The sequence below is a fragment of the Echeneis naucrates genome, chromosome 12, assembly GCF_900963305.1.
Source record: "Echeneis naucrates chromosome 12, fEcheNa1.1, whole genome shotgun sequence".
Lineage (NCBI taxonomy): Eukaryota > Metazoa > Chordata > Actinopteri > Carangiformes > Echeneidae > Echeneis > Echeneis naucrates.
In genome coordinates, this window is record NC_042522.1 from 19753538 (window position 1) to 19777913 (window position 24376).

The 24376-nt window shown below is 44.4% G+C and overlaps 2 protein-coding genes across 3 annotated transcripts; one reads left to right on the plus strand and one right to left on the minus strand.

Moving 5' to 3' along the window:
* Nucleotides 1-3220: 3220 nt before the first annotated feature.
* Nucleotides 3221-5988, minus strand: cetn3 (centrin 3). Of its 2 annotated transcripts, none has more exons than XM_029515056.1 (5): nucleotides 5873-5988; nucleotides 5167-5302; nucleotides 4539-4653; nucleotides 4336-4445; nucleotides 3221-3946 (listed from the first exon to the last, which is right to left on the minus strand). In XM_029515056.1, the coding sequence occupies exons 1-5, from the start codon at nucleotides 5887-5889 to the stop codon at nucleotides 3851-3853; spliced, it is 474 nt and encodes a 157-aa protein (XP_029370916.1). In that variant the 5' UTR covers nucleotides 5890-5988; the 3' UTR covers nucleotides 3221-3850. The 2 variants fall into 2 exon arrangements, with proteins under 2 accessions (XP_029370916.1, XP_029370915.1); XM_029515055.1 differs by having other exon boundaries at nucleotides 3422-3894; nucleotides 4254-4445.
* Nucleotides 5989-11563: 5575 nt separating this feature from the next.
* On the plus strand, nucleotides 11564-24301 carry LOC115051598 (hyaluronan and proteoglycan link protein 1-like). Its single transcript, XM_029515053.1, has 6 exons — nucleotides 11564-11643; nucleotides 18244-18380; nucleotides 19121-19284; nucleotides 19624-19822; nucleotides 20024-20326; nucleotides 20497-24301. Exons 2-6 carry the CDS (start codon nucleotides 18275-18277, stop codon nucleotides 20784-20786), a joined length of 1062 nt encoding a protein of 353 aa, XP_029370913.1. The 5' UTR covers nucleotides 11564-11643; nucleotides 18244-18274; the 3' UTR covers nucleotides 20787-24301.
* The last annotated feature ends 75 nt before the right edge of the window (nucleotides 24302-24376 follow it).

Below are 24376 nucleotides of genomic sequence, written 5' to 3' on the forward strand. Positions count from 1 at the left end.
AGAAAAAACAAGTCTTCAAACATCCTCATCCAGGTCTCTGCACACGTGACACTTTCCCATTTGGCCTTCTTCATCTGATGAAGACGGAGACCAGCGTTTGGTGGGACGTGGTGAACAAAGACTCAAAGGTCTCGGGGTTGTTTTGTGCAGTTTGGTGAGTGTCGGCGAGGGCTGGGTGAAGCTGGGATATCCGAGAGATGAGGTTACTGTGAAAGCCATGAGCGCGTGTAAACTAATCCATCCTCACCCAACTGCCAGGCATAGTCCACAATCCACAGCATGTCTCAAAGCATTCCCATCTCATGTCTGAGTCCAACCCCCTCCTCCGGACTCCTCAGCCAGGATTCACCATTCCTCTTCCTCCACCCAACTAAATTCATTTCATAGGCTGTATTAATAAATCAGTTATAATGTAATTGTTTCATTTTTTTGATGAGCTTGATTGTGACTGTTTGACAGATACATTAAGGGACAGACAGGAAATGTGGGAAGTAAGACCAGAGGAATGAAACACAGCAAATGGTCCCACCAGCTGGGACTCAAACCAGGGACTCGGGGTATTTACACCCATGTGAGTATGCGGCTCGACCGCTCCACTATCAGGTCGCTCTATTTTGTTATTTTACACTCAAAAAGAACAGAAGTTCACCTGTTAGGAGCCCAACACACTGTGTGTGCTGTGAAGCAACAGAGAAATGTTATGGAAAGAAAACAGACGTGTGGCTATTAACAAAGACAGATCAACAGGAAATGGGCCCCCAGGACAGACCCCCCAAAACCAAGAGACACAAATGATGCAACCTCTTTGTGGTGGTAATTTTATTTTTTATAATTATTCTTATTTTTTTGATTATCCATTAGTCTAGAAAACATTCAGGATTTGTAAAAAGTCTTAAGTTTGTTTTAAGCTTTTCTGAAGCTAGAAACAAAATATTTTACATTTTTGCAGCATTTTTAATTCAGCAGGATTGTCTCTATTTGTCAGACAGTTCAGGTGAATTGAACCATTAACTGATGATTATTCCAATCAGGAAATAAACACTTTTGGCCAGTTAATGGCTTTCAGGTCATTAAAACAACAATGCTGTTTTCCATCATCATCATCAAACACTGAGCTGTTTGAGATGCCGAAGATTTCAGCACGAGGCTCTGCTCATGGCGGCCACGTAGCTTCAGGTCATTCGTAAGGAATGGGTCAAAGGTCACGGCCTCCACCTGGACGCTGGTACCACATGTCAAGCAGACATACGCCTTAAACACTGATGATCATCATGAACCCCAACGTGTCTCAAGCAAAGACTATCATCATCATCAACATCATCATCTCAGATCTGATGATGAATGGAAACTCGTCCCCTCACACATCCAACACCCCCCGTCTCAGTGAGGGTCAAAGGTTAAGTGTTGTCACATGGTTGGCATATTTGTCCTAATGACTGACAGGTGGACACGAGAGCTGAACTGTGACTCTAGTTACCGATCAGACACAGGAGGAAGTACCACGTCCTTTCAGTGTAAAATACTCCCGTCACAGAGCCGGACCAATCCAGACTAAACTAACTTTGTTCATCAGTTTCACACACGACTAATCAGGCTGTCAGAAAGAGCTGATGCTGTTTAAGGAACAGGAACCATCAAGAGGAATAAAAGATGTGAAGATCAGCTGATGGTTCTTCTATGAGATTAACAGGCTCAACAGAGCATCTGAATTCCTGCTGATTTTTTGCTCTGTTTTGTAATTACAGAATAGTTGTGATGCAAAATGATATTTTACATTAACGTAAAACAGATTAAGTCAAGAAGTCATTTATCTCTAATGTCTCTCTTCTGGATAATCACGGACGTCTTGTTGCTTCAGTCCTCTCTGCTCTGAACGTCCCAGTTAAAGTTGAGAGGAATAATAAACAGAATCTTCAAAGTCAAACGTGCTCCTGTGTAGAAAACATCTCTGATCCATTAGGCCATCTAAATCTGGAGCCTAAGCTAACCTCTGCTATTACCCCTAACCAGAGAGCAATCAGACCCGGCGAGGTTTGCACAGACTGGGGTATTTTTAGAAGTCTCATCAACACAGATGATTACCAGCAATACGGAGGACTAAGTGTGTGTGTGTGTGTGTGTGTGTGCGCGTGTCTGTGGAGTTGGATAGTGGAAACCACACGGGGGCGACTTTGAGGTTGTAACTGGGGAGGAACTGGGGTGGTTTATTTCTGGACCATATGCTGCTCCGGTCCGAGCTCCGACAGCTGAGCATGTGCCGGTGCAAGGGCAAGTCCTGAAGTGTGTCCCCGCCGTGAGGACCAGATGCAGGTTCTGATCATTTACACCGGTCCCGACCTTCAGCCTGGGCCTGAACACACTTGGTAATGCAATCCCTGCAGTGTGTGTTTGTGTGTGTTTCCCAGCCTTTTATTACTGCATCACTTTCATTTGTCTCCCACAGGAGAAAACCACCGAGCCCTCCACTCTGTCATTGTGTGATTGGCTCGAGTTGTTACCAAAGCAAATTGGGTTAGCAGACCACAGCGCTCCTCGTCACGAGAGCGGCAGGCGGAGGCCGTGGATACATGAAAAGTGAAGTTGGACGTGTTTTTCCTGAGACCGGGGCCTTCATCCAAATCAACATGTGCAGGTCTGTGGGAGCCAAATGACAGGGAACTTCAGAAGGATCCACCCAGACGGGGGTTCGTGGTCGGTTCTCCGTCTCTGTTGTGAGCAGCATGTTCATCACATCAACTCCCAACATCTAACGTCATCAAGACAGGAGACTCTTTTATCATCTGAGGACGCTCCTTGATGTTTTGGTGACGACAGATTAATTCGAGGCTCAGCTGTTCGTTCATTCCTGCTGTGAAGGAATGAGCGAACATTAAAGATGTTCTGACGGTAAACGGTACGATGCAGCCATAAAGACTCCCCCTGCCGGACAATCCAACATCCACAGCAACTCTGAAAGTAAGAGTCAGAGTTTGACAACACAATGTCGCAAAAAAGTGGCATCATCATTAAAGAGACAGAAAACAACCACAAAGACAAAAGACAGTCACAAAGACACACAAAATGACCACACGGAGACAAAACACAATTACAAAGACAGACAGAATGACCGAAAAGAGGCAGAAATTGACCACACAGACATACAAACATAACAACTAGTTACCAAAGTGGACAAAAACAACCACGAGACACAAACTCATCACAAAAGGAAAACAACTACACATACAGGCAGGACGCCCACAAAGACGATCCAATCAAACACACAAAAAAATCTGTTTTGTGTGCTCATTCTGGGGCGTCTGTGGGGGTGATATTTATTGATCACTGAGCTCAAAACACTACAGATCAACCGGCTTTTTAAAATCTACTGGGTCAGTGAAGACACCCCCCCCTTGGTGTTAAATAAAGCTTTTACAAAGTGAACTGCTGGCACACTGGTTTATTTCTTACAAAATAAATATCACATTCAAAAAGTCACAATATAAACTGCAGGGTCTACAGTCTGAACAGCCACAGACATAAACATCAACTTCATCACAGCTGGTTTGGTCTTCGACTTAAAGTGAAGTTACAGGAAACTTTATTAAAACATGTAAAGTGGACAACAGTTGGGAGCGAAGGTGAATAAAAGGCAGACGTGATGACGACAGTTCACACTTTGTGCATCCACATCTATTGGTCCAGACCTTCCATCGAGTGAACCAAAGTCCAGTTCACTTCAGAGCTGGGGACAAACCGGTGTGTCCGTATTGACGCTCGTTCAGCTTCACACACTAAAAGATGCTCAATCGTTCAGTTTCACTAAGCGTGGACCATCAATGGACTCAAACCTTCCTCAGACACGGGCACCTCATCAGGAGTCACCGGTCATGATGGCAACAAACTCCTCCTGGTTTACTGAAGAGAGAAGAACATCAACACTCAGTTTGACTTTTGTATTGAAGAATAACTAATAATAATTAATCTGATTAATCTTTGAGTGATGTCTTCAAATCCATTAAAATCAAGAGATCAAGATAAGCAGCAAATAATCAGATTTAAGAGGCTCTGTTGAGCTTTCCCCTGCTGCGTTTTGGTAAGTGAACACGTCATTATATAAAAAGATGGGGCCCTCTAGTGGCCGTTAGGAGGTGATGCATCTACAGATGTTGGATGTTAGTGGTGAACCTTATTTCTGTTACATATCATTTTGATCATCAGATGATCACTGAAGTCAGGTTTACACATGACAGTTGGATGATGTAGCAATCACTCACTTTCTCCGTCTCCGTCTGTGTCAAACTCGTCGATCATGCTGCGCAGCTCCTCGTCACTGATGTTCTCTCCGAGCTCTCGAGCTACTCGTCTCAGGTTCCTCAGGCTGATCTTCCCGGACTCATCATCATCAAAGAGCTTGAAGGCCTTCATGATTTCTTCCTTTGGGTCTCGCTCCAGGATGCGATCAGTCACTGTGGACAGACATGAACACAGAGTCTAAAGATGACGTGGATCACGAGTCCCCCCTCGCACAAGACCTGTATCTGAAGAGAAGCTGAACTCACCTACTTCATTGAAATCCTCAAATGTTATTTTGCCATTTCCTTCTCGGTCGTAGTCTTTAAGAATCTTAAGAACATCCACCTTCTTCACTTCGAAGCCGAGCGCACGCATCGCAACCTAGTGGGGATTGTTAACTATTACACACGATTAAACGGAGGAAGAGTTTGTCCCTAAATCCATCTGTTCTGGTCTAAATCTGCAGTGACGCCAGAACTTAAGTTTTAATTTGGATACAAATCAACACTCAAACTATCATGACACCACCCATCAGTACATGAGCCGCCATTTCAGTTTCCATCCCATAATAAGCCCTGCTTTATGGCCTCGTCCTGTTTTTTTTTTTTTTTTTTAACTAACATTTCAATGTTATAATACATGATTGTTTTTTTATGATGCAGCACGGATACAGTCAAAGAAATGTTCTCACATGTGGGAACAATAAAGCAGATCTTGAATCTTGACGAGTTTCCTCCAAATGGCGCCATTATTTAAAAGTCACACATTCTCATGGTTATCAGACATGAAACAAAGCCTGGTTTATTTGTTGAAAAGGGTTCTTGACCTCCATCAGTCAATGAGACATCCACGTACAGTAAAAGAGTGAATCGACTGGTGTCCCTGTCTGCTCACCTTCAGCTCGTGGTAATCAATTTCTTTGTCTTTGTCCGTGTCGAACAACTCGAAAGCTTCTTTGATTTCATGTTTCTGGTCCTCTGTGAGCTCCCTCCTCTTCTTACGTTTGGTTTTATCAACCAAGACCTCCGGCCTACAAACACAGATGTCAACGTTAGAACTAATTCCGTGAGCCAGAGTTGGAAATGCAGCTTTACATCCCCCATCGTCCACTTTACTGCCTTCATCCTGCACGTACCGAATCATGGCTGCCTCATGTTCCTGCAATACGTGTTGTTAGTTATTTCAACTTACTGTTGATGTTCAGTAATGTCATCAGTCACTAATCTTCTTTACATCTGTACGTTTTGTTTGAGTTTGACTGAGTTCTCTCTCTCAACACACCCGGTCTGAGCCTCTTAGTGGAACTTTCTCCCTCCGCTGTCAGAGTGTTTCTTCATGGTCCTGATTCATTTAGACCAAGAGCGGTGTGAGTGTGCTCTCTTCGTGAAGAGGCAGCTTTGATAAGATTTGATTTACCTGCATGATTACTAAGCAGTGGAGTTTAAAACACTGCTAACTGAAACCTAGCCAGCGAGCTAATGTTTTCAAACGGGCAGCCGTGCTAACGCTAACTAGCATAAAGAGCTAACTTCCGCCGGAGCTTTAAAATGAGCAGTCACGGAGGAAATAAGGAACAGGCGGGAAATTCATGCCGGTTTACCTCAGAGAAAGGCTCATCTTTGGTGGATTTTAACGCTCTCAGACGTTAAAAATAAAACGTTTTCTGTCGGGAAACACTGATATCGCTGTCCGTTTATCCGCGCTCCCACAGACTACTCTCATTGGTCGGCCGTTACCAGGCAGCAGCAAGGTGGTGCCTGATTGGTTGACGTCACGGCTTTTTTCCCCAATGAAACTTTATTGAAAACCAAACAAGCTGCACAGACACGACGGGGAATTGTCCAGTTTGTTTTTGTAAGCTTTTTCTTTGAAACTGATATTTATTAGACTAAACTGTCGTTAATCACAAAGTCGACACAAGTTTTCAAAAATATTTTTGAATTCATTTATTTAAAAGAAAAATCTAAAGACCTCCCATTCAGAGCAGTAAATCCAGTTAAAGTGTCCTTGGCAGCAGGTACCAGTCTCTACAGGCTTTGAGCGCTTTTCCACAGATTTGAACTTCTGGTCAGAGGATATAGTCCTGTTCCCTCAGACCAAAGAATCATTCCCCAGCAGGATACCCTTTTACTTAAAGAGGCTTCTGTCTGGTTACTTTACAATAAAAACCGGATTTATGGAGTGCTGCCAGGATGGTCGTCTTCCCGGCTGGATCTCCCATATCAGCAGTGAACTTCTGAAGCTCCGTTAAAGTGACTGTTGGGTTCTTGGTCACCTCCCGGATCAAAGCTCTTCTTGCTCGGCTGTTCAGTTTGACAGGACGTCCAACTCTGGGAAGAGTCCTAGTGGTTCCATATTTCTTCCATTTTACTACTATTGAAGCCACTGTGCTCCTGGGAACACTCAGCGCTTTAGAAATGGTTTTATATCCTTGGCCCGATTTATGCCTCGCCACAATTTCATCACGAAGGTCAATAGACAGCTCTTCAGACTTTATGGTTTGGTGCTTGACTCCACTGCTCACATTCAGCTTGTGGTAATCAATCTCTTTATCTTTGTTGGTGTCAAACAACTCTTTGAGTTTATGTTTCTGACCTTTGGTGAGCTCTCTCTTCTTCTTATGTTCACGTCTGTTCGCCGTAAGCCCCCTTCTGGAAAGACAGATACCAGTCAGGAATTTCACCTTATAATACTTCCCTGGGTTGTTGCACTCTGGTAATGAGACACACAAACGCTGAAAACATCGACGTGTCGTTGAAGAAGAAAATACAGCCATTCAGACCACAAACACCTCAAAATCTCCGGATTATCGGAGGCCGTGAGGTTAGCTAAAGTCAATGACATAAAATAAGACATAAACCAAATAAAAACTGAAGAGCTCGCAAACTAACTCAGAGAATGAACTTCATCTTGTTTTCAAACACAGACATGCTAACGGCGGCTAACGGGGAAGAGCTAACTTCCGCCGGCGCATTAAAATGAGCAGTGACATAAGACATGATGAAACTGGAAGAGTGTGAGTTACCTGACAGGTGGACTCATCATCGAAGGAGTTGGAAGGTTAAAACCAAAAGCTGTGGTCAGAAAGAAAGGAAGAGACTGCCAGACAACAATGCTACAGCTGCTGCTTCTTCTTCGTCTGTTCGTCTGGAGGCGGAAAACGAAGCTCCGCCGCCTTCTGGACTGGAGGTCCGACATGACGTCACCGTCTGTGTTCTGAAAACAAAAAACTGACTAAACTGTTTATTTGAAAATAATATTAAATGATTTCATTTAGTTTGAAAAAGCACATTTTCATGTTTAGCTGTTGTTTGCTTCATTTACTTTAATTTAACTTCTTTTATTCAACTATGTTTTTTGTAATCCAAATTTTGCTAGTTTGCAGATTATTTGTGGCCCATTTGTGATATCTTTACGATTCACACAGGTTTGGAATTACTCAACGTTCTAAAAACGCACTGTTAGCCCTAACCGTAACCGTAATCTCCAGTTTGTGTGAGCTCAGTGCGTTTTTAGAACGTTGAGTAAATCCAAACCTGTGTGGAGAGTTAGGGCTAACCCTAACCCTTACCCTTGATTAGTTGAATAGAAAGTTCTCAACTCAACATTTGCTGTTCAGTTAATCTAATGTAAAGTTTTCCTGATTTTCTTTGTCTTGTTTTAGAATAAACTGAATATCTTTGGTTTTTAACGCCAATAAAAACTATTTAGGATCTTGGATTGTTACTTTTATTTTCTGTGGTTAGTGGGTTAATATTGAAAACAATAATTATGACATTTACTCATCCAGTGAAGGATTAGAGACATTCTTCAGATCAGATTGGGAGTTTGTATTACCTGAGCTGTTCGTCTTCCTTGTCCACATAAACCCAGTCTCTTCAAAGGCTTCGGTCCCGGGTCGACCCATGACGTCTTCTGCATCACTATCATGTGTTTCCCACAGAGCGTTCTCAGCTGCAGGAACTGTCCCCTGGGGAAGGAGGTGCCGCCGGGTCTATGCTTATCTCTCAGAGCGTCTCCTGTCTCACATGTGTGTGCTAAGATAGAGGCTAGAACGAAAGTCCTACCTCATCCCAGGTCTCCTCTTCTCGCACTCCATGTTTCCTCATTTTCTCACATCAGTGCATTTCTGCATTTTCACATGATTGACCTGTGGGAGGTGAAAAATTCAAATCCTTTACTTCAGTAGAACAAAGTAAAAGTTTTGCATTTAAACTCTGACCAAAGTAAAAGTATCATCATTAAACAAAACTGACAGTGAAAGTCAGTGATTTTAATACGTTACCAGATGACCTATGCTGATGTATCATGTCTAAGTACCGTTTCAGTGTAGTTTCTTTTCCTTTAAAGTTTTGGTTTGAACTGTATATAGTTGAGTCCAGTGGTTCCCATCGTCAGGGTTGGGCCCCTCCAAAGGGTCAGCAGATAAATCTGAAGGGTCATCAGATGATTCATGGGAGAAAAGAAGAAAGAACTAAGTTCTGACGTCACCTATCAGTTGGTGAGCTGCTGTTTGCACACCTTCGCTCTGTACTTTGTCTGTTTGTTTATTAAAGAAATCATATATAGAGTTCAGTTCAACACCATTTTCCTTTTGAAATTCTGGATAAATCTTTTTAAGTGTTCAAAGTCATCCATGTTGTACTAAACTAGAGACAAACCATAAACTGATCAGGAATACGTCTACGTCTACTTTCCCATAGACTTCAATACTATCTCCTTTTTACGAGCCTCTCTGACCCTAATTATTAACTTTTTTGCATCATGTTGTGTGCTCAAACATGGACACTGGAGACTCGCTCTATGTGTCCCGCCATCGTCCAGACGCAGGCAGCAAACAGCCAGCACATACATTCAGTCTGCACACGTATCCGGTTCTATATGTGTCGGGCCTATTTGGGGAGGTGGGGTCCGACAGGGCAGGGTGCAGTAAGATCCAGACCGGCACTCAGCAAAGCAGCTTCTGTTTTCTTCCTGACAGACTTCGATTCAGTCCTTCACTGAAATTCCAGATCTGGCCCAGTTATCCAAACGGGACTTAAGCTCATATTTTGCCCTGTTCTGGGTCACTCTCACTGGTCTGTCTAAAGAACCAGATGTGTCCCTCAGCTGCTGGTGGAGACCAAATATAGATCTACAAACTACAACATAAAGATAATTGTGTAGATCTGCAGCTGCTGGTGGAGACCAAATATAGATCTACAAACTACAACATAAAGATAATTGTGTAGATCTGCAGCTGCTGGATGTGCAAATAATATTTTCATCAGAAAAAACACAAAGGGAGGAAAAAAAACCAAGAAGCCTGACTGGATAAATGAGGAGCTAAAGTCCTGGTTTGTGTCAAATCCCGATTGAAATCAGGTTCATTCAGGAGTTATAATAGAAAAAGAGTAAATTCTGTGACGTAAAGTGTCTCCACTGTGAGCTGTGAGCAGGAATACTACACTTCATTAAAGCTGCTGGGTGGAGCTGCAGCATGTTAAAGTCTCACTGTTAGACATATGTGTGCTTTGCACTGAGGACTCGGGGTGGGGGCCCGAGTGAGCACAAAGACCCCCTGTCTGCAGACCCTGCACCCCTGGGTGGGTCCACTTCAGGCTGCAGCGCCAAACAACGGCTGGAACCACAACATGCAGCCAAAAGTGTGGACACCTACTGAAGGTCTACAACCTTCTGGACTCTGACTGTGGTCTACACAGTGAGATTTAAACAGAAGGTGGTGAACATGTCCAGGATCACCTGGATGATCCAGGTGTTGTGGCCTGATGAGTCTCAGTGTTTGGTCTCCACCATCAGCTCACAGTGTTGATTTACACGCAGTCTGTGCCGTGTGTACGTTTGTGAATTGGAAGCGAAGATAATGAAGTGGACAGCAGGACGGCTGACACATCGACTGCTGACCTTTTCGACTCTTTATTACTTTGACCTTCTGCTGCAGAAGCTCACTGACCAGAACAGCGGCGGTTTAGCAGAGCGAGGTTTACGGCCCAGAAGCCTGAATCTACACAGACCTGATCTCCTTCTCAGCACATTCGACACCATCTGTGATGGACGGAGCCAAATGTTTGGACTCCTGTTCAGATGGTTGGTTTGGCCCGCGCTCGTCATGTTGGTGGTTGGAGGCAGTTTGTATTCTCACACTGTTATTTCCTCACCGGCAGGAAGCTCTGCAGTGGAAACAGTGGAAGTCAAATTTCTTTCTTCAGACACACAACACATTCACCTGAGAATGAATTCCACTAACCCTAACCCTTCTCCTCACTGCCTCTTAAACTGACACCTCTTTTGTTTTTATTCTTCCAAAGGCCGTCACAGTCTCCGTCAGCCTGACAGGCTTGCTCTCATAATAAACACAAAGACGCTCACGTTTCTCAGAACGTCGTGAAACGAATCACAGAAATTAAACATGAAGAAACACAAAGAAAAAAAAAAAACGCTGCTATCAGACAAACCTGTGAAACGAGCAGAGTGAGAAACTTAAAATACAATCTGACTCTAAAAGTGCACTCCTGATTTGTTGCATGAAGCTCAAAAGCAACCAAGTATGAATAAAAAACTGGCTCTTTGGAGTCTGATGATCTCAGTGTTTGTGAAATTTTGGCCTCAGAGCATCTCAAAGTTTCATGTCTGGGATGAGTTCAGCCTTAATTTGTTTGTTTTAACTTTATTTCTTGTATCAAACCCACATGAATTTGATTCGAGAGACAGAGTCTGAGTTCTGGTCTGTGGACTCTAAGTTCTGGTCTGTGGACTCTAAGTTCTGGTCTTTGGACTCTGAGTTCTGGTCTGTGGACTCTAAGTTCTGGTCTTTGGACTCTGAGTTCTGGTCTGTGGACTCTAGGTTCTGGTCTGTGGACTCTGAGTTCTGGTCTGTGGACTCTGGTCTTTGGACTCTGAGTTCTGGTCTGTGGACTTTCAGATGAAAACTGAAGCTGGAGCAGCAGATCTGTTGGCCCTGATGTTTCGGAGCTGATTGAGCAACAGCCTGGTGTCTCCTGTTGTGGGCCTCAGCCTGAACTGGGTGTGATTCTTCTGCCGAACATCAACAACCCAAACAGCCCAGAACCTCCAGCTCCCCCCGCAGTCACGTGATTTAACCCCCAGATCAAGTCGGACTTTTGCGTAAAATGTCACCTGCGTGGTTTTGGTTTTGCGCAGCCTCCTCTGCCCCCCCCCCCAGTCCACACACACACACACACACACACACACAGGGAGGGGCTGGTCCTGCTGTCACTGCTGCTGCTGGTTGGATCCGCAGAGGAAACATCCGCACCCCCTGTTTGCGTGTCTTACCTTGACTGTGCGTCAGCGCTGCGCTTCAGTCCGCGTCCTGACGCTGGAGAGTCCAGACGGCAGAGCGACCCAGAGGTGAGTACCGATGGAAACCTTCAGAGGATGAACCCAAAGACAGCAATCAGGACTTTAGTGTTCATTTCAAAAGATAAAATCATCATCAAAGAGTCTTAACTCAGAAAATCCGAGTGTGAAAGCAGCTGCGGTTTCTTTCAGTTTGTAGTCGTAGAATTTTTGTTGAGGTGGATGTTTTAATGTCCTCACGTCTGCTGTTGTGTGTCGGTTGTGTCTCTTTGTGAAAACATTTGTCTTCCTCCGCTTGTTTGAAGTGAAATTAGTCCAGTTCTGGACCAGTTCTGGACTTTCAGAGAGACCTGGTGCTTGTTTAGACTCACTGAGTTGTGGTGTTGTGTTGTGTGTCCATCTGAAGATCTGCCCCCTGTGAGGCTGACCTCAGGGGGGTGACCCTTTTCATCTTCGGGGTCAGAGGTACGTCACCTCGAGCTCCCTGAAACTCTGATGGGGATTTTTCACATTTAGTTTTTAGAAATGATCCGTTGATTCATTATGAAAGTCCAGTTTAACACAGCAGGTGTTTACAGAATGCATGTAAATCTAAACTGAACACCACACTTTGAATTTAAACGTTCTTTTTCTTCATCTTCTTCAGACCGCCAGACTCCTCATTTTATATTTGACCATATTTTCTGTATCAGCGGCGGTAGAAGGTTTGAAAGCGAAGAGATCAGAATTTTTTGCACTGCTCACATATTCTGATTTGATTGGCTGACTCGTTGGCCCGCTGCCATCAGAGCGTCATATTTGTGATTGCCATCATCGTTGTGGTCGACCATGTTGTGCAGTGAAGCCAGAGTGAGTCTCGGTCCAACAGCCCCTCTCTGTGCTGGCTGAGACTTGGCGGCTCCACCCTGACCTCCACCCATTACCCCCATACCCACACACACACACTACAGACTGTGCCCCCACCCACCATTATGAAATGCGGGTTGATTCTTTGCCGTGACACACAGTCATGAACAGTCAACGTCACTTTGTTTAAATCAGTGCTGATGAGGAAACAACAGGGTAAATTCATTTATGTGTTTTTGTGTTGCTGTTGTGCGTGCTTTGGATGTTAATGAAGACGTTGTGCCTGTTTTTGCCTCATGAATGGACATTTCTGTCGTGTTGTGTAACGTGTTTGCCTTCAACAGGCTGCAGCTTTGAAGGCAACACACCTTTAAATAGATTTTATGTGTGTGTGTGTGTGTTTTCACACTGTTTGTGTAGCACCTTTTTAAGGTGAGGTTTTCTGAACTTTCCCCTGTTTAGCAGAAAAATGAAACAAAAACATTTATTCAGGACCAAAGTGTTTACAGCTTCTACGGACAAACTGACATTCAGCAGGTTTCATGTACGTGTTTACCGTTTTATTTCAGTATAATGAGACGGTGGACAGTTTGACATCAGCCTGAGCTGAGCTTTGCTCTCAGTGTGCAGAAGTAAACAGAGAAGCATAAAAAGGAATCCTAACATGAATTATAAAACTAAATATTGAACATTTTAAATACATATAACTGATTTACTGAAGTGTAAATACAGGTCGCATTGTATCGGCTGTAGACTCACAGGTTAGCTGTTTCCATCCTTTTCCAGTCTTTATGCTAAACTAAGCTGAGCTTTTTGGCCCACATGCTTGTGTCTCTTCTGGCCCAGTTTTCGGTCCAAGTCTGGTCCAGATTCAGCATCATGGTCCGATGTAGTGTTCACATTTGGGCCAATTCTGTCGGTCATCAGGGAAGCAGCGGGCTGAGTTTAGTTTATAAGCAAAATAACACCCGGGCTGATAACTGAGGTTTAATTGATGTTTAAGAGAAAACATCTTGAACCTGTTAAATGAGAATTTTACACTGTTGAGAAAACAGGAGAGCCGTGAAGGAAGGAAATGAGCTGTGAGCCTGCAGCTTGAAGTAAAAACCTTTTATATCATGCGTATCATTGGCCGCGACCGGCGCTGAACTTTAACCTTTGACACCCTGAGGCGGGTGAGGGGGGGTACAAAGAGAGGATAGAACCCTGAGTACACAAGCTGCTCCTTCAAAAACACAGAGCCAAGCTGGGATGAAGAACCAGATTAACTTTTATCTGTGTGGCTCCGCTCAGGGTCAAGGCAGCAGTTAAAGCAGGATAGCATCGTAAATCAGATCCTCACGGTGGGGCAGGACGGCTGGGGGGGGGGGGGGGGGCTGTCCGGCGTCTGTGTTTATCATCAGCACGGAATGATGCTGCTGCTCTTCAGATAGAAACGTTGGCTTCAGTTTGACTTCAGCAGGAAACATCACCGCGCTGACGTCGGCGCGCACACAGAGCATCAACACAACGGACTCCATGTTCAAAGGTGAGTGCTGTCAGGAGTTTGTGGTCTTTTTCATGGCGGCGCCGGAAGTTTGCTGGAAGGTCATGTGAGCGTCCTGACAGGCGCTCTGTGCTGAACACTGAGGCCTCTTTGTGTCGGGGGAGCTGACGTATAAAAACCTGGACGGAGGAAAATACATGACCTGTTCACTGAGCTGTTTCTGAGGCTGCACGCCCGCAGCAGGTCGAGGCTGTTCGCTGAATATAGAACCTCAGCCGCCTCATTTCCCATCAGCCCGAGGGCGGCTCGCCATGGAAACACTTTGGGAGAAAAGCCCCTGAAAAGGAAGCCTGTTTGTTCGGAGGGAAGTTTCCATGTTTGACTTCATTTGATGACAGAATTTCTCCTTTTTGCTATTTTTACCTGAATGTGGCGGTTTGACGGTTCGGCCGGAGCAGAAGGTGGCGACGGTCTGAGCGTGTGCAGTGACGCTGAAGCTCGGCCTTATCTGACATTCAGGAGCTGCAGCGTCTCCAGATCTTCTCCAGAGCTGCTCATCACAAAGACCTCAGCACATTAAAGACCCCCCCCCCAATGAAACAGCCTGATTGACGGCTGTTGTGTTATCACATTTTTTGCGTCTGTGTGTGTTTATCTCTGATTGTGTGACGCGATGTCAAACACACAATCAACATCCAGACACAACAAACTGTCAGATCATCAAACAGTTTGATCCAGAACTCCCAACATGTGTGGTTCTGTGGGGTTGTTTTGTCATCTTATGGTGTGGATGGGGCCCCAGGTCTTTGGGCCCCAGGTCTTTGGGCCCCAGGTCCCTTCAGGAGTCTGTTGTTGTCTTATTGCTTCGGACTTCGTTTGCCTGGTTTAGCTGATGTCAGGATGTGTGTTGTGTTTCTGTCTTTGGCATGAAGCAGCATTAGCTTTGGGTTCGGCCCTCTGAGGTGCTGTGGCCCCCCCTCGATTCGGGGCCACGCTGAGGTTTCAGAGAAGGTGGACGGATGTGGGACTGAGGAAGAGGAGGAGTTTCAGTGTGTTCTGTTCACATTAACCAGTGACTCTTCATCATTGACGTCTTCCTCTCAAAGCCTGATGGGACTCACACAAACAGGGAAACTGTGTGTGTGGTCGTGGGCAGTTTTTAATTCTGCCGGGTTGTAAAGATGATTTTCTCCACCTGGCTCCTTATTCCTTCAAATAAGAAGTCAAAGGGCTCATCACACACACAGCTAAGGTTGAGCTGATTCAGAATGTGGAAAGTTTCTAAAAATGACGCAAACAGCAAAATAAAAAAACAGACAATGTTAATGTGTAACGTAGAACAGCACCATTAATGTTGTAGCGTTCACATCAGATGATTTAAAGGTCAAAGGTGACGGAGAGTAAGGAGGAAAGATTGAGCAGATGTTTTATTTGCCCACAGAAGACTGAAGACAACAGAGCACTCAGAGAGGAAACGTCCCCCACGCTGTACTTCAGTCTTTGTTTTGAAAGGACAAGCTGCCGAGTGGCCTCGTCCTGCAGAGCTGAGTCATCCGGTTCTGACGCTGATCCGATTATCGAAGCCAGATGTTGTTTATCTCCAGACAACACTGTGAACATGAAGAGATGTAGAGATGGTGGCACCACGGTGGGCGTGGCCACAGGTGAACTACACCTGGACTGCTGGAGCTGATGAGCCTTAAAGCTTCATTCTATCTAATGAAATTGAAGTCTATGGGAAAATGCCCCTCCTTCTCACTTGATTTCCAAATTATAACCTGGAGGCTTTGTTCATAAACTGCTGCGCCACACGAAGGACCCTGAAAGCTTCATCATCTCTGCTGTCTCACTGCCAGCTGTCAGTCAAAGGGGTCAGAGGTCAATCCCTCATCCAAGACAGAAGAACCCCTTCAGGTTTTAGTCTCATTAGCTGAGTGGTGAACTGCTGTCGACGTGAGTCCCGGGATCAATCCAGAGTTTGCTGACCTGCTCAGGGAGGGAGAAGGAAGGGCATTTTCCCATAGACTTCAATATAAGAGAGGAGGAGGGACATTTTCCCATAGACTTCAGCACTGATTTCTGACAATAGAGGTCAGGTTGTAGTCGCCCCCTGGTGGTCAGTATGAAGGCTTAAGCCTCTTCATAAGTGCCTTCACTGACACTCAACATGATCTTGATTTTAAAAATCATCCTACATATCCCATCATGCACCTTGATAACTTCCTTAGTGCCTCAGATGCTCTCTGCCACATCTGACATTCGTCAAACCTCCAAACACGTCGTCATGAAAGTCAGAAGCTGATTGGACCGTTGTTGACGGCGAGCTGCGGAGGTTTAAGGTCACATAAACACGGAGCACTTTACCGAGCAGGAGAAATAAAAGAACCAAACAAGGACTGGAAAGTGAACGTGTTCGTGTCAGACGTTTTGTTCTGTTTAACGATGACATCAGTGTGACCTCAGCTTCGTCTGCTTTGACCCTCGCTGCCGTTTTGATTGTTTGCTGCCAGAAAATGAGCTGATGTGTTTGAGTTTTAAAGCAGGAAGCTGTCGTCATGTTTAAATATGAAGATATTTGAGGATTTAAAGGTCCAGGCAGAAGGATGATGAACGTCCTTTTGGCGTTCATCATCGATGAAGATTACTTCATCGCCAATTTACACATCAGTTTGAATGACAGTTCAGCAAACCTGCCAACAATCAGATTATCAGATTAATATCAGGTTATAATCAGATTATAATCATATTATAACCAGATTAATATCATCTTAATATCAGATTATAATCAGGTTAATATCAGATTAATATCAGGTTATAATCAGATTATAATCAGATTAATATCAGATTATAATCAGGTTAATATCATCTTAATATCAGATTATAATCAGATTAATATCAGGTTATAATCAGGTTATAATCAGATTATAATCAGATTAATATCAGATTAATATCATATTATAATCAGGTTAATATCAGATTAATATCAGATTATAATCAGGTTAATATCAGGTTATAATCCGATTATAATCAGATTATAATCATATTATAATCAGATTAATATCAGATTACAATCAGGTTAATATCAGATTATCAGAACACAAACTTAAAATTGTAAGATTTTAAGTTTTAAGGTTTTTTTTTTAAGGTTTTAAGTTTTTAAGATCATATGAAAATGTGATGCTGGATTTTCTGTTGAACTCAAACCGTCAACACAACGAACACAAACAGGTGACGCACACACACACACACACCTGGCCTACAAAGACTTGGCCTTGTTTACCCTCCACACAGGTGGAGGCTGAGGAATGTTGCCCCACACACAGACACACAGCAGCAGCTTTCTCCTGCATCATCTCTGCTGCTGCAGAGCCCCCCCGGTCTGCAGTTAACAGTCTGACTCAAAGTTTTTCATTAAACATTTTCCACCTACTTATCAACCCCCCCCCTTCCAGCCCCAACCTGGTATACGTAATGACTGTTTTCAGGCGGGGGGGGGTAATAAGTGATGTGTGTAACTGGCAGCGTTTGTGTGCTGCAGAGTTATTCTGCTGACTGCAGGAGCTCCTCCTGGCAGCGGTGGGGGGGTGAAGATAAGACACACACACACAGACGGTGTATGGAAACTCAGAGCTGCTGATGTTAAATGTGACGTTGGATGGGGGGGCTCTCCTCCAAAGAGCATCATGGGAAACAGAGACATGAAAAAGATCTTTCTTTTTTCTGCAGTCTTCTGTATTTGGACCTGATCCTGTTTCTGAAGAACCTTTCGGGTTAAATGAAGTAAAGACAGTTTTTAACTTTCTCTTTGTCTCAGTATTAAATCTTTCTTTCATTAGATTTACAAAAAGAAGAATGATCAGAGCATCTATTTGTATTATTTGCAGCCCTGAGCTTGGTGATGATTGTGTGATGGTTGGACTGCAGTGTGTGTGTGTGTGTGTGGGAGGGCTCAGCCTGCATTGTGTTTCGGTCTCCCTCTGAACTTGTGGACTGTGTCAGCGGGACATGCTGCTGCTGCTGCTGCTGCTGCTGCTGGATGACAGAATATGACTCTCTCTGCTGTGCGTTTGTGTCTCCTTTAGAGTGTGTTGTGTTCACATGTTGCCGCCTGTTGTGTGTCGCTTCCGATGGGACGTCCGGTTTGTGCATCAAGGGCAATCTATTTTTCTGTGATAACTTTGAGAGGCTTGTGATTCGTGCTCTGTGTGAAGGATGCCGGCTGGTCTGCCCCCCCCCTCTTCACTGCAGATAGAAACCCTGAACTACTCTACATACTGTGCAGTAACCGCCCCCCCTTCGTCCTCTCTGTGTCTCTGCAGTGATCGGACCCCCCAGTTTCGGTGAGTGAAGATGATTCCTGTGCTGATCTGTGTTTTGGTCTCACTGAGTGCAGCAGACAGCGACCTGGACTCCCTGTATCCAGACCTGGAGCTCTCCAGAACCATCTATGTGACAGGTGAGTCCCCTGGGGGGGTAACGGGCCCGGGACAGACTTCCTCCGCCGTCCTTTCCTGTGTCTCGTTGGTGACACTCACTCTGCAGTGTCGTTGGTTTCCTGCGTTTATCAGTGACCGTAGCTGCTGTGGCTCCGTGATAACGCCGCCTTTAGCTCCAGATAGACTTATCAGCCTCGAGGCGCATCAGCACCTTCAGATCAAAACTGGAAGGAGAACACGCTGCAGTTTTTATGACAGATGCACCAAAACATTCTGGGTCATCAAACGAGATCAGATCAGATATTCTTGGCCTTTTTGTTTAAGAAAAAACTAGACGCCTCAGTGACATCCAACTAAGAGCTAATTCAACTTTAACAACCACTGAACCAAAGAACAAAAACAAAATAAGCAGAAACTAAGCTGACTAACTGGAATGAACCAATAACCAGCTGGGGTTGAAGCTGCAGACTCAGTGACTCGCACACACGCTGGATCGATGTGTCATTAGCTGCTAACTGCTGAAAACGCTGCTTTGGTCGATGGAGGTCGAAGCAGCTGATCAGGAGACTCTCATGCCAACATAAATTATAAAGTGCCCCCCCACATCAATCCATTTGTTGTTCTGTTGTTTGTTTGATGTTTTTCCATTTTTTCTGATCCAAACATCAACAGAAAGTCTTTTGTTGACGAACGCAGGTCCACACAGAGCGACAGTTGTTGTTTTTTTTACTTTTTTTTTATTTGTGTTTCTGTGTTGCAGAAAACAGCCCTCGACTCTCGGTGGTGTCAGAACAACCGAAGGTTGTGTCACGGCGAGGAGGGAACGCCACGTTACCATGTCAGATCCAGAGGGATCAATCACTGGCCCCCAGCCGCAAGATGAGGATCAAATGGACCAAACTAACCTCGGACTACCTGAAAGAGGTTCCTCTTCTCATTTACAGATTATTTATGTGTTCTGGTCTAGAGGCAGACCACCGAGTGGTCTTTGGCTCTAAATCAGTTTTCATTAATGCAGGTGAGCCAAATCTCTCCTGATGAGGCGGAAACTGGATCAGACAGCAAACATAAGAAGAAAATCTGATCAGACAGTTAAAACCTCAGATTAAAGCTGCTTTTTATATCAAATATACCTGCAAAAAAATGAACACATGGACGAGTCCGAAAAAAAGCAGCTGGATTTAAAACAGTTTCTTTACAATCTGAAATTTAGGATTTAGAGTTTAGTGAGGGATCAGGAACTAACTCCTCTTCTTCTTCCAGGTGGACGTTTTTGTTGCCATGGATCATCACAAAAGGAGTTACGGCAGTTTTCATGGTCGTGTCCACCTACAAGGCTCCTCCCCCATGGACGCCTCTCTCGTCATCACAGAAATCACCCTGGAGGATTATGGGAAATATAAATGTGAAGTCATTGATGGATTGGAAGACGGCACGGCGGTTGTGGCTCTTGACCTTGAAGGTATAAGAACGATTCATAAATGGTCTAAAAATAAAAAGTTGGCAGCTGCAGTGGGACTAAATATAATTCTGTGAGCTGAAGGCAGCCTGGGGGAAAGTCAGGGGAGAGCGTCCAGTAAAAACAAAGCTGCTTCATTATGTCTGAGAGTCAGCCAATAGGACCAGAGAGAGCTCAGGTTTGTCACTCTCCCTCTCCATACAGGGATAGTTTTTCCGTACTTCCCCCGCCTCGGACGCTACAACCTCAACTTCTATGACGCCGAGCGGGCGTGTCACGACCAGGACGCCATCGTGGCGTCTTTTGACCAGCTGTATGATGCCTGGCGAGGAGGGATGGACTGGTGCAATGCCGGTTGGCTGAACGACGGCTCGGTGCAGTATCCCATCACCACGCCCAGAGAGCCCTGCGGCGGCAAGAACACAGTGCCGGGAATCCGCAACTACGGCGTGAGAGACAAGGACAAGAACCACTTCGACGTCTTCTGCTTCACCTCCCACTACCAAGGTGCCTAGATCAGACCTGAAAGAGCTAAAGCTAAAGGATGTGAAATATACTCTGTGTTTCCTCGTGGATGTAAACTACAGCATCGTCTGCGTATATGTGGATTTAGGCAGGAGATGATTGTTGCACTCATGAACTTTGGTTTTGTGGGCTTTGGTCATGTTTCCCTTCAGGTCGGTTCTACTACCTGATCCATCCTTCCAAGCTGACGTACAATGAGGCAGTCGCCGCGTGCCAAAAAGACGGCGCTCAGATCGCCAAGGTCGGCCAGATGTACGCCGCCTGGAAGCTGCTGGGCTACGACCGCTGCGACGCCGGCTGGTTGGCCGACGGCAGCGTCCGTTATCCCATCACCCGCCCACGCCGGCGCTGCAGTCCCACAGAAGCTGCCGTGAGGTTCAGCGGCTTCCCCGACAAAAAGCACAAGCTGTACGGAGTGTACTGCTTCAAGGGCAACAACTGAAATACAGACGCACAAGCAAACACACACATACATGTAAGCATGCACAAACACACACACACACACACACACGCACACACACTAGTGAACTCTAGTGTGAGAGAAGTCGGAGGTCTGAACACATTCAAACTGTGATGCTTTATTTCAGATAGAATCATGTTGTTGCTTCGTAATCTGGGACCTGATTCTCTACAAGTGATAGTTTACACATATTTAAGGTTCATATTATTTAATCAAAGCCTTTGAGGGGGTGTTGGGAGTCGGGGGGTTAAACAGCTACAGCCATACTGTCAGTCAGGACCGCACCAGGCCGGACCCCCATGTCTGGACAGCTTGATGTCTCGTGGTTGGACCGACACTTTGGGCACTTATCTTGTTTTGTTGAAGACCAGGAACAACGACCAAACCGTGAAAACACAGCTGAAAAGAAAAAACACTCGTCGGAGAAGCATCGAGCTCAGCACAACCGAACTGATCTCTGCTGTCCATTCTCATCAAGGTGCTACGACTGGTACTCTGTACTTCATCGTGTCGTCCAGTATTTTAGGTTTTTATACAAATGTGTTGGACCAAACATCAGTCTAATCACTACAATTAATAAGGAAAAAAAGGAAACATCCAACTGTTAGCATTGTTTATGTTTTCTAAGTATGTAGAATGTGACTCTTTAGAAATGTATTTCTGTTAATGACTGTTTTTGATATATTCTAGAAATATTGACATTATTTTTTGTCTTTCTGGCCAAACTACCCGAGTCTCTTTGGTTTACATAAAACACGTAACAACACAAAACAGTCTGAAAAGAAACCAAGAGCAGAATTTTGCACTGAACAAATAGAAGATGTCTAGAAAATCAGAGAAGCAGAATATAGTTTGGCCTCTCCAGCAACAGAAAATGCCTGGCGTCAATAGAAACAGCGTCTACTGTAGTAGAGCTCAGTTTTACAGTGAAATAGAACTTTGTGGCTGTAATCTGTTTGGCTTTGACTTCAGAGCATGACTCAGCTTCAACAAGCTCCATGTTCATCTATCTCCACCTCGATAAACTGCTATTTCTGAGTCCGGATCAGCCTCCGAAATCGGCCTTTTATGGTTCAGATCTTGGCCGGATCTGGATCCTGCCTACCCAGAAGGATCAGATCTTTGCCTTCAACCAAATTTGAGATCAGATGTTTCCTCAGACCTTCCTGGTCCGTGCTACTCTTCCTCTTTGCTAGTGGTGCTATAAGGCTAACGCCCTTTAGCTAGCGAAGTCTGTGGAAAGTTGAGACTCAAACGTTGATTTTGCTTCAGTTTCATCAAAAATACAAACAAAAACCTTTTTGTCAGAAAATAAAAATATGATGAATACGATGATGGAAAAGTTATCTTAACTCTGTTTGGATTTGCCTTTTCACCTGCTACATTAGCTAACGTCAAACTCACGAAATAGAGTCCTGGAAGGAAATTTTGAAAAAGAAGCAACAACAAAACAGAAAAGAGAAAAAGACACATAAGAAGGTCACATCGTTGAGATTGAGATTTTACCATCATGTGTTTTGTCATTAAAATGAAAAAATGCTCACCTTTAAATTTCACAACAAAACAGGATGCCAACATTTAACCAGTTTGGGCGGACTGTGGTGAAAAAGTAAAATCGTGGACTAACGTCATGGATGGTCCTGAGCCTGATACCAGAACCAGCCAGCTGAACCAGGTAGAAACACAACAACTCCATGTAAGGCCATCGGAGGCTGAGCGGTCCACGTTGATCAGAATCAGAATCAGAAATTGTTTTATTGCCAGGTATGTGTGAACATACTAGGAATTTGACTCCAGTGTGGGACATGTTCAGGAAAAGGCCAAAAGAAACGGTCCCAGCTGGCCCAGACTCTGGTTTAGGTCATCCACTTGGGCCCAGCGTGGGGTTCGCTTTCCTTGGCTCCGTCTCTGACAGAGTCCTGCCACGTTTATCATTAAAGAACTGCTGGAAAGACTCCAAAATAAATCTGTGCGACGATTAGCTGATTGAAACAACATTTTGGTTTTAGAGCAACAGTTGTGAAGTAAACTCAGTCCTGCAGAAGTTCAAGTTCTCTGCCTTTAAAATTCTACGAAACGATGGAAACGATGTGAAAGCCTGTGCAGTGATTTAAGAAACCTTTTTATTTTTCTGAGTTTGCATTTGGATTTAAAACACGATGTTGATGTTGAAACACGTCAAATATCAATATCGAGCTCATATCTGAGGCTCCAGCTGTCGTTTATGTGAAGTCATCAGCTGTTAATCAGTGAAGCTCTTTATGCTAAGCTAAGCTAATCAGCTTCACCCTCAGAGCACAGACATGAGAGCGGCATCAAGCCCACAGTTAACGCTCTGCAGACTGAAGAAGCAAATTTCCCACAATGTCTTTAAAGAACCTACAAATCTGTTGCCTTTTCATTTTGTGTGTTGTCTGACTGACTTGTTCACAACTGCAGCAGACAAGCAAACCCTCGGGACCCAAAGACAAAAGGACAATAAACCAGAACATAAACTATGACTCCGTCTCTGAGTTCAGCTTTTATCCAAACTACATGATGACGCTGCCGCTCAGTCAGCAGTTCCTGTCAGCCTGTAATTGGCTTCATTGCTGTTTGCAGGTGCAGCTCCTGAGTGATGCAAGTCGCTCCACGTGTTCCCAAAGTGTGTGTGTGGGAGAATAATTCTTCCCTGACAGGAACACCGAGGCCAACACGATTAATCCGCTGCTGAAAATAGTCCCTGACTAATCTCCTCGTTTGTCTGATAAAATCTGACAGATGTGGAAGTTACAGAACAAAAATATACATTTTAAAGATCGAAGTCTTTAAGTACACTTGTGACAGTTTAGAGTGTTTACATTTGTGTTGCTGAGCCTCCTGACTCCTGTCAGGTGTTTCCCATTTAGATCAACACACGGCAGGTTACCTGCTCAGGTGCGTTACAGTTCAATCAGAGCGTTTAATACCGGCTCGAGTCACAGCCACAAAATAATAAAGTTTTGAAGTTGCTGCTTTGATGAGTCACCGTGCTGTCGGCGTGTTTCCCAACATTTCCCAGGATTCATTGCTCAGCAGTAATTAAAACAACAGAGTTTTGTTTCTGAGTTCAACTGAAGCAGCTGTTGAAACGACGAGCCTTAAAAACGAGAACACGCCTTCAGAGGAAAAGGTTTGTTGTTGTCAGTGCAGTAAGCCCTCATTAACCCAACAGGCCTGCTTTGTCAAATCACAATCAGATCCCCAAATAAATATGTCCAGACTTCAGAGCCACAGTATAGATAGAAGGTAACATTAGAATAAGAGTATGTATTAAGAAATATTTGTCTCTTTTGTCTTTTAGGTTTACTCTTCCTGCTGTTGTGTGTTTTCTGCTGCCATGATTGTCGTGCATCTGTGTCTAATTGTCTAATTGTCTCCTCTCCAGTGTCTTTGGTTTCTTTCATGACATCTGTTTACAAAGAAACTCCCTCCAAAATGTAAAAGTCTTTCATAGTGAGTCTGCAGCTTCTGTGACTCTGCCACACTTTAACTTTAAAATTAAAGCCTGATTTTTAACAGGAAAACTGACCTCATGGCACAAATGACAGATT

What these genes read in the sequence shown, in the direction of transcription:
- cetn3 (XM_029515055.1), bottom strand. An exon ending in TGAGGATTTCAATGAAGTAG is followed by an intron (nt 4,446 to 4,538) that starts GTGAGTTCAGCT and finishes GTCTGTCCACAG; the next exon opens with TGACTGATCGCATCCTGGAG. An exon ending in CACAGACGGAGACGGAGAAA is followed by an intron (nt 3,895 to 4,253) that starts GTGAGTGATTGC and finishes TTCTCTCTTCAG; the next exon opens with TAAACCAGGAGGAGTTTGTT.
- LOC115051598 (XM_029515053.1), top strand. Translation starts at nt 18,275, where the DNA reads ATGATTCCTGTGCTGATCTGTGTTTTGGTCTCACTGAGTGCAGCAGAC. An exon ending in CCTCGGACTACCTGAAAGAG is followed by an intron (nt 19,285 to 19,623) that starts GTTCCTCTTCTC and finishes TTCTTCTTCCAG; the next exon opens with GTGGACGTTTTTGTTGCCAT. An exon ending in TGTGGCTCTTGACCTTGAAG is followed by an intron (nt 19,823 to 20,023) that starts GTATAAGAACGA and finishes CTCTCCATACAG; the next exon opens with GGATAGTTTTTCCGTACTTC.